This window comes from Pleurodeles waltl, chromosome 5, assembly GCF_031143425.1.
Source record: "Pleurodeles waltl isolate 20211129_DDA chromosome 5, aPleWal1.hap1.20221129, whole genome shotgun sequence".
In the NCBI taxonomy this organism is placed as follows: Eukaryota; Metazoa; Chordata; class Amphibia; order Caudata; family Salamandridae; genus Pleurodeles; species Pleurodeles waltl.
Genome location: NC_090444.1, coordinates 1,771,097,852 through 1,771,111,648, shown reverse-complemented (window position 1 = coordinate 1,771,111,648; position 13,797 = coordinate 1,771,097,852). Strand labels below are relative to the sequence as shown.

Genomic DNA, 13,797 nt, shown 5'->3' with positions numbered 1-13,797 from the left:
AACTATAACTGCCAAATATCTATGGTTCTGTATGGGTAAAACATCAACCTAACTATAACATCCCTGTAACCTTTGTTTTAAAAAAAAAAAATATATATATATATATATACACACCCACACACACACACACACACACACACTTTCATACATAAACTTAGAAACATTTAAATTAATGAAAGGGGGGCAACACGGACACACACGTGCACACACAGACCCACACGCACACACACACATATATATATTTGAAGATCAGTTGTTGCCACAAATAATATACAGTAAAGTACAAAAGATGTAAAACAATGCATTGTAAAGGTCCACGTTGGATTACATGCATTGTGAAGGCATTTGTGGTAAATGCATGCCTGGGAAAAACTGGAACTCTTCTTTAAATTCTAAGGAGCTTGCAATAGTACTTTCCAATACAAGGTAACTCGGTTTAAAGCAATGAAGTGACTAGTGGCATTAGAGTAATTAAATTAAAGTTTGAAGTCTTCCTTACAATTGTGCAGCTATCAAAATATAAGTTAATTAGACATATAGATGAAAAACACACTCAAATTAAAGACAATTCAAATAAATATAAGTTGTTACGATGCGTAGTCGTTAGTTTAACAAATTTATTTTTGAAGAGCACACTGAGGAAAAGAGTGCTTGCACATCACTATTACATTAGGGTAGCAAGAAATCACTCTGAACCAATTGTTTAACACCTCTGAATAGTGGTTAACTGCAGTATTACTTTTCAAAACAAAACTCCAGAAATGCACAGTGCTACACTGGTGAACAAGATACAAGAGTATATAAAGTCAACCAACAGTAGAATTACAATCACAAATATAAGACATTATTTATTTTATGAGCATAGAAAACAAATCTTTAAAAAAATAAGAACAATTATACAAAATATTTTTACAATGTTGGGTTTCAGATGTAAACAAAATATAGAAAATTAGGCAGGAAGAAAAGAGGATCATGCAGAGAAATGGAATACTATCAAGCAGTTAACTTATTGATTATGGTTCAAATAGCGATTAGGGAGATTCTGGCTTTCTTACTGTAACAGAGGGTTGGTGACAAAATGTATCTTCTTCCTATACATTCTGCGAATGTGGGTAAATATGTAGAGAGGGAGACTTACCCTGCTTTGCAGCTGACATATCTTTGGGGTCAAGGACAACAAGTTAACCCCATTGGCTGCCAGTTTACATTAAAGGAAACTGTCTGCAGTTGAGGTAATATTTGTTTTCAAATGTAAATGCTGTTTGAAGTTGTATTTATGGTTCATCAATGCAAAGCCTTTATTATTATGGTGAGCACTTTAAATAAACGTTGTAAGGTCACAGTGCACTGCTGACAGTGGTTCCAGTAAAAAACTGTGTTACACACACATGTGAGAAGTTTAACAATATGAGGCTATGTATAATGCTCCCAGAATGCTCTCTGATTAGATGCAAATGCTTGCAGAAACGTGTAAGCAAGATTGATGATTCTTTTTTGCTTTAAAAAATAAATGTTCAGAAATAAATGCAAGTAGGAATAAAACGTTTTGCTAAATTACTGTGAAATTTCAGGTACTATTTATTTGAAGCATTATTTAGTAAAATGTGTAAATGTATGCTAGTATTTTCAAAAAATATTCAAAATGTAAAATCAGTGTAACCATTTTAAACAAGATTATGGAAAACATGAAAATAAACAACCACTGGCAAATCTAACCAATCCGAGATTGGTGGTCAGTCTTTTGGTTTTGTCAATGCATGTCTTGTTCTGACAGGTTTTTTGTAACACTTTATTGTTGTGGGAGCTGCCAGGCCCTTGCCATTGTAATAAACACTGGCAAAAAAACAACAAAAAACTTTTGGTTTCAAAGAGCACACATTGTCTCAGTAGTTCCTGGCACTCAACAAAACTATTTTGTGTACCAATATGCATAACGTGGAAGAGCAGAATGCTGTCACTCACAGTAAAGCCAGCCGATAGATGGATATAGAGAGAAATTGAATTTTAATAAAAACAAAGGGCCAGATTTACAAGTCTTTAGAGTCTCCTTGTGCCACATTAGCGCCATTTTTTTTATGCTAATGTGGCTCAACGAGGCAAAAATCACCCCCCATATTTATAAAGTGGTGCAATGCTTGTATTGCGCAACTTTGCACCCCTTGCACCACATTATGCCTGCGCCAGACATAATGTATGCGGGGGTTGGCGTTCCGGCGTTAGGAGGCCTGCAAAAAATGGTGCAATGACATCTACAAGATTTTATTGCACCATTTTTAATGCCTAATCAGGTGTTAAAAGGACGCACCCATTGAAATCAATGGGGCTTCCTGCACATTGCTGCACTAGCGTCAACATTTTTAATGTTATGGCAGCAAAGCGCCACAATAGCATTAAAAATGTTGATGCTATTGGCCTAACATGCGCCATGGTGCGCCGTATTAGAAATGCGGTGCACCCATGGAGTCATTAGGTGGCAGCGGTGGGGGGGGGGAAATGCATAAGAAATCTGACGTATCAGTACTGATGCGCCAGATTTTTGTAAAACTGGGCCAAAATGTCTTGGTCAATGCCAGACCTAATTAGGGGCCCAATTCGTAGAGAAAGTTACAAACGTGCACCCATGGTGTGTGTACTTGCATTAGTGAGTTTAATGAATTTATAAGAATTTACAGAAGTAGACCAGGAAATCGTATTCTTAGAAAATATTTGTTAGATATATTTTAGCACAAGTAAATATGCAACTGTAGATTTGCTCATGCAAACATCTATTGTGTGTTTACAAGCTTACTTTCCCACCAACCACCCTGGAAGAATGTCTCCTTCTGTCCTTGTCAGGAGTTAATATCCAACCTTCCTCAGTGTTGGAAAAGATTAGAGAAGAGCTGGTGAAAATCCTTAAAACATGCAGGTTAGTATGTTTGCACAGACTAAAAACCATTCCAGCCCTAGAACTACTGCTTACTGCTCAGACCCCAGTTTGTAGATCTGTGGAAAGGTGGCAAATTAAGGAAATTGCTATAGTAAGGCTTGAAATTGCTATTATTCAAGCCCTACTATGGTATTAAACCTGGCATAATCAGAGAGGCTATTATCAGAGCTCTTACATAACAAGATTGCTGCCATAATTTGTTGCTGCACTACATGGCACCAAAGAGACAAGTAGGTTTTTTTTTACAGGACAAGTAGATTTTTGAAGCAACCTGTTCCATGGACAAGTAGACAGTTTGCTGAATTCCACACCTCTGGACAGAGGATATTTGTTTCTCACATAATATGGGCAACTCTGCAAGTATATGCAGCCTTGTAGCTTTTTCCAAGTTGATGCTATTCACTATTTGAAAACAAATATATTTATCGCATTGATTAACTCTAATCCTTTGCAATTGAGTTACAAAGCACTACATGTCTCCATAGCATCATACTCTGGTCCACCTTCTTCATATACAACTTATTGTAATCATCTGCCTAAAATATAATCAGTTGAACTGAGATGAAGCAGGAGACACCTTGCACAATGCAGGGAGTGTTTAAATTAATTGACAATTTAAAGAATTTGATGACATGCAACATTGCATCAACATGGTGGAACACCATATGGGAGTAAACCGCCTCAGGATGCAAAACTCGCTGATTTGTGTGTATTTTCAAAACATGTGCAGTCAGTTGTCTAGAACACATCCATCCCTAAATGTATTCTTCCTGTCACAAGCGGGAGAAAATTCACATTTGGGACAGAAAAGTGGAAGGAACATCCCCAAAGTTAGAGGGAGTTTATTGGAAGGGGTTTCAGTTTTCCAATGGAGAAAAAGAAAAAAAATCTGTGGAATGCACTTTAGAATTATATTTACACATGCATAGATGCATAAATGCACTAAACACTTGTAAATGGTAACACGCATAAGTAACATGGAGCTCAAACAGAATTCCACAGTGTCTTATGGGACTGAGTGACTGGCTGAACAATTGTGGAATCTTCTGTAAATTCCATGGTAGACCTTAATACCACGCAGTACAAATCTTCTCCACCGACAAGAGCAGGAAAAATAAAACTGACCATGCACACTAAAGTCAGCACAGAATATGGACACATGAAGCAGGCAGCCCTTAGCGACTGATATGGCACAGGAATGTTTTTTCTATTAAGGGGGTAACCAAATTACTTATTCAGCTTATGTGATCTGCTCTGTATCTAGCCCTGCTTTCATTGACGTCCTTCGAAAATGACAGACTAGTCACCTTGATGCAGTTTAGTTATTTTATATTTCACCCCTTTAAGGAAAAAAAGAAAGACAAATTAAATCAATGTAGCCTTCTCGTAGACACTGTATGTAAAAATGTATTCCAAAGAGATATTATGTTTGTAAAGTAATCCATATTCAACTGGCCAGGACCCTTTATGACGGTCAATGAAGATCCAAGGACCGAGAAACATGGAAAACTAAATCCCATATTTAAATAGGAGCATCAGTAAGTGTCACCAATCCAGTTGACAAATTAATGTACAAGTTACTTACCTTCGGTAACGATATATATGGTAGAGACATATTTTAGTTGCAGATTCCCTACCTTTGAATTTCCCAGGCGTCAGACTGGACCCGGAGATTTTTCTTTAAGCAGTACCTGTGCGCGCCATCAGGTGGCGTCGGTCGGCTCCGCGGACGTCGTTGGCATCGTGCTCGCCATGATGTCACGGTCGTATACAGGCGCCACCCCGGCCTGCTGATGTCAGTTTCTTTTCACGACTTCCCAGGCCAGTAGCGCGGAGCCATGAAGAACACTGAGACTGGTGCGCTAAAACTAGGGCCCTTAAGGGAAAGTTCCTGTCCCTAGAAATCAGTTTGCAGTGCGGGGAGGATGGGCGGGTCGGTAAGGAATCTGCAACTAGAATATGTCTCTACCAGGTATGTTGTTACCGAAGGTAAGAGACTTGTACATCTGATAGAGACTTCTAGTTGCAAATTCCTTACCTTTTAATAGATACTCGAGCAATACCATCCCCGGTGGTGGACTGCGAACCAAGATCACACCAAGAAGTCCTGCAGGACTGAACGGACAAAGTAGCCGTCTATTCAGACCTGATTGTCCAGGCAGTAGTGTTCGGTAAAAGTGTGCAGAGATGCCCAAGTCGCTGCCTGACACATGTCCAGGACTGGAACGCCCCGTGCTAGCGCTGTGGTAGCTGCAGTAGCTCTGGTGGAGTGGGCACGCAAACCTTTTTGAGGTTGCTTTGAGGCCAGAGCGTAGCACATTTTGATGCATAAGAGTACCCATCGTGAAATGGTCCTCTTCTGCACCGCCTTCCCCTTCTTTGTACTCACATATCCCACAAAGAGTTGATCGTCCACCCGGAAGTCTTTGGTACGATCAAGAAAGAACACCAACGCTCTTTTTGGGTCCGGACGGTGGAGTCTCTCCTCTTCATGAGAGGGATGTGGGGTGCATAAAAGGTAGGCAAGGTTATGGACTGTCCGACATGGAATGGTATCACTACCTTAGGTAGAAAAGACGCCCTCGTGTGAAGCACCACTTTGTCAGGATGTATGGACAGAAAAGATGGCTTAGATGACAGAGCCTAGAGTTCACTTACTCTGCGGGCAGAAGTAATGGCAACTAAAAAGACAGTCTTGATAGTTAAGAGTTGTAAAGGACAATTGTGAAGCGGTTCAAACCGGGTACACAGAAGGTATGTTAAGACCAGGTTGAGATCCCATTGGGGCATGATGAATAGGATAGCAGGAAAGAGATGTGTGAGGCCTATAAGAAACCTCCCAACTATGGGAGATTTAAATAAGGAAGGCTGATCTGGTAACCTCAAGAAAGCAGAGATAGCAGAGAGATATCCCTTAAGAGTGCCCGAGATGGAACCCTGCCGGGCAAGGGAAAGAATAAAGAGAAGGACTTGAGAAAGAGGAGCAGATAGAGGATCGACAGAATTGTCGATGCACCATGCCACAAATTTCTTCCAACGACAGGTGTATACAGTTTTGGTTGAGGGACGCATGGCTGCCAAGATAACGTCACAGACTTCGGGTGGCAAGTCGAAAGACGTCAAGTGTCGCCGCTCAATCTCCAAGCATGAAGCTGCAGAGTTGACATGTTCGGGTGGAGGACCCTCCCTGTTGCTGCGACTGAAGATCCTCCCGAAGGGGCAGTCTGATCAGAGGAACTATGGCCATGTTGAAGAACTCTGTATACCAGACTCTCCGTGCCCAGTCCGGAACCACCAGTATTACTTGGGCCCGGTCTTGCCTGATCTTCTTCAGAACTCTGGGCAGAAGTGGTACAGGCGGAAAGGCATACAGGAGGCCTGAATTCCACTTGCGACTAAAAGAGTCGCAGAGCGAGTGCCGCCTTGGAAACTCCAACGTACAAAAGAGATGACATTGCACGTTCTCTACGGAGGCTAACAAGTCTAACCAAGGTTCTCCCCACTGCAGGAAGAGACCTTGCGCCACCTCTGGATGGAGACGCCATTCGTGATCGACCACGCATCGTCGGCTGAGTTCGTCTGCTCTGGCATTCAAGGAGCCTGCCAGGTGTTGAACCACCAGGGAAATGCCCTGATGTTCCAGCCAAGTCCAGAGGCGAAGGGCCTCTTGACAAAGGGTCCACAATCCCACTCCGACTAAAGATATTTCTCCTCATTCCGCCTCACTTGGGATGGCGAAGAATTGTGACGCCTTCCCAGGTTTACAAGTCTTTGTAAATCTGGGAATGTGCTAAAGAGTGAATGGAAGAATAAGAACGCACATGCTGCACCTATGGTATGCCTCCCAAGTGAAAATGTGACGTAACGAAAGTACCTGTTTTGCGTTACGTTTTTTACAAAGCCATACCCATTGCCATTGCGTGGCTTGTAAATTCCAAGTAAGACTTTGCATTGCCTACTTCACCTTGCATAACATAAGGATGACGCAAAGGCTTAGTAAATCTAGGCCTTGGTCTTTCCAGGTAGAAAACAAAGACTATTCTGATAACAAGTATGTTGATTGTTCTCTTTCCACTAGATATTTGAGACCTGGGAAAAACATAGTAAAACCAATGGATCGGTTAAGGTAGAAACATGAGACAACCATAGACCTTAAAACGTGTTTAGTCCTGAGAAGGTTTGATCTTCAGAACTCCTCTACTCTCACAAAATAATGTAGACACAGAAAAGTAATAAATATAAATACTAACCGTGAACATGCTTGAAGTTTCTTATTTACAGCTATCAAGAATGGGGGAAAACACTTTAAAGCACAATAAAATAAAGATCGAGAAACAGGAGGCTGTGTAACAAATAATATAAAACAACAGTTAAGGCTAGTCCTGAGCATGATGTCTCTATAACTGCCTAGGTGACAGTTAGGGGGGAGTTGCATGGCATCCTGGGGAACAAAATGGAATCCCTGGACCTTGTACATAGTTTCTCTCTTGCAGGGGATTTTTATGACACAATTATTCAGTTTGTGAGAACCTACTTGGTGAAGTTTGGATGCTTTCTGATGGCATCATGGGGCACAGAATTGTATCACCTAGACATTCTTCATCAACTGTCCAACCGCATGCCTACGATGAGAACTCCAGCCTTACAAAAAGTTTGGCAAGTTGAGTCCTCTCAGAAGGCTCCGCACTCTGGCCCAAACACTTCCTTAGATTGCATACAGTGATTACGGTGGACCCTTTACTTTTCCCACCTGCTAATACCCATAGAAGCCATAGCACTCTCAAGAGCTGACACTGTAAAAGAGCTGTTTGGGATGGCTTCCAAGCTTATCTGCAAGCACCCTCAAGCATCTTCAAAGCTCAGTCAGTGCTATGTAACAATCCAAAACAAATATATATATATATTTTATTTCATTTCACTTCTATATATTCCGTTTCCTAACCACTAGCATCAGTTATTTCCTACACATCCCACATGATCACACACATGATGCAGGCCTCCTTAAAGTTGTGTAAAGCAATTCTTAGTAAATATACGCACACAGAGAATTACATCATGAATGAAGAGATTTCCATTCAATTATAACTTTAGATGTGATTTTAAGCTAATTGGATTTCACTTCATACGCACTATCACTATATGCCACATTTCTCAAAAAGCCAGTCTGTACAGTATACAATTCCTTATCCTATTTAATAAGGTGCTTCTTTGTGGACACTAAGCTCTTGCATAGCAAGAACTAACATACCTCCTGGAGAAGGGTTAGTTAACAGCATAATGTAGCTCTCATCAATGAGTCCATTAAGTCAATGGTGATAACTTGTATTGCCTTTTCTTTTTCACTCACTTCAGATATTTGCCTGCAAGTGGTGCTGACACATTCAGCTTTCTGAAGGCAGCGGGTGTTAGTAGATGAAGGTGAATATGAGCGAAATAAATATCAACATCCTTTATGAAGCTATTAGGAATATAAAATATTTTGAACATATACATAAAATCAAACTCTTTTTTTACTGTTGTTTTTGATTAAATCAGACATTCCACAATTCTTTCCGTTGTTTCTCCGAATTATGTAATCTGGTGAAAAAGAGTCGTCAATTTTTCCTTTTAATAGGCCTTGGGCGGATGCACGCAGGCTGTCAATCTTTCTGGAGTCCCTGCCCCACAATGCAAAGCTCGATGTTGGAAGAGACCCGGCCGATCCCCTTCTGCTCATGCGCTCTGCTGCCCTCTTCGCCTTCCCTGTTAGTAATGTCCTCGGCACTGAAATAGAAAAGAGGCTTATGTTAAGAAGATAACACCATCAGAGATAAGTGCGCCACAGTCGCATACCATGGAATGTATGAGGCTACCTCACAGTCTGAAAGCTTTGCCATTGGCACAGTTCTACTTATTAATTCAGAGACACAGTGAGTAGCAGAAAGAAAACTGTTCTCCGAAGAACATGGGTCATTTCCTTAATTTTTTCAAAATGGCAATACTTTTACCTTGCGTGACAGAACAATCTAGCTCGAGCGGACAGCACGGAAGTTCAGTCCAGCTCGGGCACAGAGGACAAGTCACAAGTGCCAGTACCACCTTTCAGTCAGTTAGACATTAGGGGGCATATTTATACTCCGTTTGCGCCGGAATTGCGTCGTTTTTTTGACGCAATTCCGACGCAAAACTAACTCCATATTTATACTTTGGCGTTAGACGCGTCTAGCGCCAAAGTCCATGGAGTTAGCATAATTTTTTAGCGTGGACACCTACTTTGCGTTATTTATATGCAAGGTAGGCGTTCCCGTCTAAAAAATGGACTCCGCGGCATGTGCGCCGTATTTACACTCCCGGGCAAAATTCACGCCCGGGAGTGGGCGGGTCAAAAAAAAAGACGTACGGCCGTTTTTGTGCCGTTTTTTAGCGCCTGTAAAAGGCAGGCGTTAAGGGACCTGTGGGCTCGGAAGGAGCCCAGAGGTGCCCTCCCATGCCCCCAGGGACACCCCCTGTCACCCTTGCCCACCCCAGGAGGACACCCAAGGCTGGAGGGACCCATCCCAGGGACATTAAGGTAAGTTCAGGTAAGTGTTTTAAAAAAAAAAAAAATTGTGGCATAGGGGGGCCTGATTTGTGCCCTCCTACATGCCACTATGCCCAATGACCATGACCAGGGGACAGAAGTCCCCTGGGCATGGCCATTGGGCAAGGGGGCATGACTCCTGTCTTTGCTAAGACAGGAGTCATTTCTATGGGGGTTGGGAGTCGAAAAAAATGGCGCAAATCGGGTTGAGGCGAAAAATTTGCCTCAGCCTGACTTGCCCCATTTTTTCACACCCAAACTCCATATCCCCCTACGCCGGCGCTGCCTGGTGTACGTCGTTTTTTTCAACGCACACCAGGCAGCGCCGGCGGCTAACGCCGGCTAACGTCATTGATTAAATACGGCGCCCGCATGGTGCTTCTGAATGGCGTTAGCCGGCGCTAATTTTTTTGACGCAAAACTGCGTAAAAGTATAAATATGGGCCTAGTTCTTTTATTTTCCAGACACAATCCTAGGCATAATGACGCTGCATATTAATTAGGGTACGTGAAACCTTTTCTTCCCAGGGCATCCAGAGAGAACTGACAGAAACTGGACTATTAATTTATGGGGGAGGTGCCCAACCAATTTACTAAACCCATGCATCTCGTTACCTAAAGTCAAGACGAAAAAAAGTTATTAAAAGCTCGATGGGAGAATGATTTGGGCATCTTTGATGATGAGCAGTGCGCTGAAGCCAAGAAGGCCGGAAGATGGTTGATGATCTCCTCCCATCTCAGATTAATACAATGTAACTCATTTCACAGAACATAGTCATAACCATGTAACATTGTGGCACATCGGGAAGAGGCTTAGTCCAGCTTGCCTACATTGGAATGCCAGTGAGGGGCACTATTTTCAGATGATACAGGATTTCCCAGCTGCGAGCCATTATTGGAATTTGACATATAAAACATTAGGGGAGGAATCTGGTCAACAAATAGTACCGGTGCCCAAACAGTGATGCTCGGTGTGGGAGGGGAGTGGGATGGCCCCCCCTGGGGACCGCTCCCTATTAGCAATATGACAGATGGTGGTGATGCAGGACATTACACAAAACCTCGATGAGACAGTGGCCTCTCCTAAGAGGTATGGACTCGTTACAATAATCGTAAATAAACATTTAAAAATTCATTAAACAATTCATAAATCCTAAAAACAGTGACAACCTAACCAGGCAGACCAAATTCATCCTTCATTATTAAAAAAACTGGACGAGCGAGGTATCTATATAGTGTGTGGGGTACATATTCTCAAACTTGTCCCAAACACATAAAAGGTAATATTTCTGCAGACTCATTTCTTATAGCCTCCCTACTTCTAGGTACACATCGAGCAGGAATGCATAGGATGAACGTTTGGTTTCCTTGGTTAGGATGTCAATGTTTTTATGTGTATGATGTATCAATTGTCTCGTGAATTTTTAAATGTGTGTTTATGATTAATTTAATACATTTATAATAAAAGAAAATGCAATAAACATTCAATTGGCATATGTTTTTGAGATTCCCATTTTTTTAAATCAAGTAATGTGTTTTGATTTCATGCAGTTTATAAGCAGGAAGAGATGCTAATTCACTTGTCATCTAATGAATGCTCCCACAGTACACTTCTGTGTATAAATGAAAATGTTATCTACAGGAAGCTTTAGATTAATCATTCCGCAGCATCCGCTTCAAACTGTTCGCTCTATGTCAAAACTTGACAAACCATCTTTCAACCACTGTACTCCTCTGATCTTGAAAAGTTTGTCTGATCCAGATATTGCCTAAAAAGGACAGTACACCTAACATTTTCTGACACTTCATCACTTTTCTGTCATTGATGGTTTTAAAAGCCAAAAAGACATCCAGCTGCAAAAATGTACTCTTTAGAAAACACGTTTCTTGATGATGCAGCATGCATAAAACAGTTAAGTATTTTGGAATTTAGTTTTGTGAAGTGTTTGGTGTTGCTTTTCATGTTCTTTGGAAAGCTGAATACTTGGCAAAAAGTTCTCAATGAACAGGATGGGGAAGTTTTAGGCACGGTGGGAGTTTTGTCTGACGCGTTTCAGTCACTGTGCTGTTGCCTGTGAAATTAAATGGACTGGGGGCCGTATTTATACTCTGGTTGCGCCGAATTTGCGTCGTTTTTTTCGACGCAAATTCGACGCTAAACTAACGCCAACTAACGCCATATTTATACTATGGCGTTAGACGCTTCGGGCGCCAAAGTGCCCGGAGTGTGCGTCATTTTTTAGCGTGAACCCCTTCCTTGCGTTAATGATATGCAAGGGAGGCGTTCCCGTCTTAAAAAATGACTCCCAGGCCTTTACGTGGTATTTATACTCCCGGGCAAAAATGACGCCCGGGAGTGGGCGTGGCCAAAAACGGCGCATTTGCGCCGCTTTTTAACGCCTGGGTCAGGCATGGCGTTAAGGGACAAGTGGGCTCAAAATGAGCCCAGAGTGCCCTCCCCTGCCCCCAGGGACACCCCCTGCCACCCTTGCCCACCCCAGGAGGACACCCAAGGACGGAGGGACCCATCCCATGGACATTAAGGTAAGTTCAGGTAAGTATTTTTTTTTTTTTTTTTGTGGCATAGGGGGGCCTGATTTGTGCCCCCCTACATGCCACTATGCCCAATGACCATGCCCAGGGGACAGAAGTCCCCTGGGCATGGCCATTGGGCAAGGGGGCATGACTCCTATCTTTACAATGATAGGAGTCATGTTGATGGGGGATGGGCGTCGTTAAAAAATGGCGCAAGTCGGGTTAAGACGATTTTTTAGCGTCAACCGGACTTGCGCCATTTTAAGACGCCCTAACGTCATTTTTTCCCAACGCCGGCGCTGCCTGGTCTACGTGGTTTTTTTCCACGCACACCAGGCAGCGCCGGTCTGCTTGCGCCGGCTAACGCCATTCAATAAATACGGCGCCCGCATGGCGCTTCAGAATGACGTTAGCCGGCGCAAAATTTTTTGACGCTAAACTGCGTTAGCGCAGTTTAGCGTCAAAAAGTATAAATACGGGCCTACGTGTCTTGTGGTTCAGCTCTCGGGTCTGTGTTCGGGCATTCCCCAATCTTGAGTCCTTGAATCCAGCCATAGACTCCCATATATCAGTCTCTATGTTTTAGTCAAAAGGGTTTGTTGGTGGATTAAACATGCACTGGTTGAGTATAAGATCCTAGCAAGATTTCGGGCCAGTTTGTGAAGGTTTTTTTTGGCCCAATATGGGCTTCAAATCATGTAAATGACCTTGAACTTGGCAACTGGGAGCCAGGTGAGAGATTTTACAGCTGGTTATTGTGGTTGTGTTTGCAAAATGTCAAGGACATTCTGGCCGCCAGTGGATGGAAGGAGAGCATAGACTCCAGAACATGCCAAGGGAATATGTGATGTTTTACCATTTTCTGTTTTCACTGTAGTAGATCAATTCTGAATGTCAACTGCTGTAAACAGCAAATCATACAATTTACCTCTGCCCAGCACTAGCTCAATAGATCAACAAAATGTGTTCTTGGTTTTCCAGATACTACACACCAAGTCAATTGTCTGCTGTGCCTAATCAAAATCCAGTCAGTAAAAAAAAAAAAAAAAGAACAAACTCTGAGAATAAATGTCTGTAACTTGTGCAGATTTGTTGGATTTCCTAACAAGGATTACATTGTAGCCTGGAAATAGAGACAGATTTATGAAGGTTGGAGCGGGTTAAGGCTTTCTCCTGGACCGTATATCAATCTCTCGATTGTGCCCAGTACGAGAGCTTTGGCACTTGCATTCTGTAGCAGGGATGCTCCTATTAAACTTGATCTGGATACTTTGAACCTCTGAGGGTGTTTGTCTTTTTTCAGGAATCTGTGTTTACGGTGCTTCACATTATCACAAGGCTGACTTCAAAGTGCAGTGAGCCTCTGTGGAGGCAGCTGAACCCACTTCCACAGTGAACCTGCTGGATTCAGATTTTGAGTGAATCTGTTGCCTGTGAGCACACTCTGAGAAGAAAGCATCCCACTCAGGCACCTCAGGTGCGCCTTACGCATTGCTGTTTGCCTCACAGCACCACGCACCATGTCACCAGATCAGATTCCAGCTGCCTCGTGTGACTCAAATGCACTTTATCCTCAGATCAGGAAATGATACAGGAAACTGCAAAAATGTTTAGCAGATTGGGTGGTCCATTGGCATGGATGAGCACCCTATTCCGAAACGCGGGGAAGAACACGCATGGAAATAATACACACTGCTCGCCCAACTTCCAAAAAGAAACAGAGAGATCAAATGATCCTCCAAGCACTATGGAGTTTAGCCCCGTGCCTGGAAGA

General features: G+C 42.5%; 1 protein-coding gene across 1 annotated transcript in view; it reads right to left on the bottom strand.

Moving 5' to 3' along the window:
- Positions 1-632: 632 nt before the first annotated feature.
- The window catches only part of PCARE (photoreceptor cilium actin regulator), a 115,294-nt gene continuing 102,129 nt past the window's right edge, over positions 633-13,797 (bottom strand). Inside the window, exon 2 of the mRNA XM_069236202.1 lies at positions 633-8,692. Coding sequence (XP_069092303.1) covers positions 8,569-8,692 — 124 coding nt within the window. The 3' untranslated portion in view covers positions 633-8,568. The remainder of the gene's footprint in view (positions 8,693-13,797) is intronic.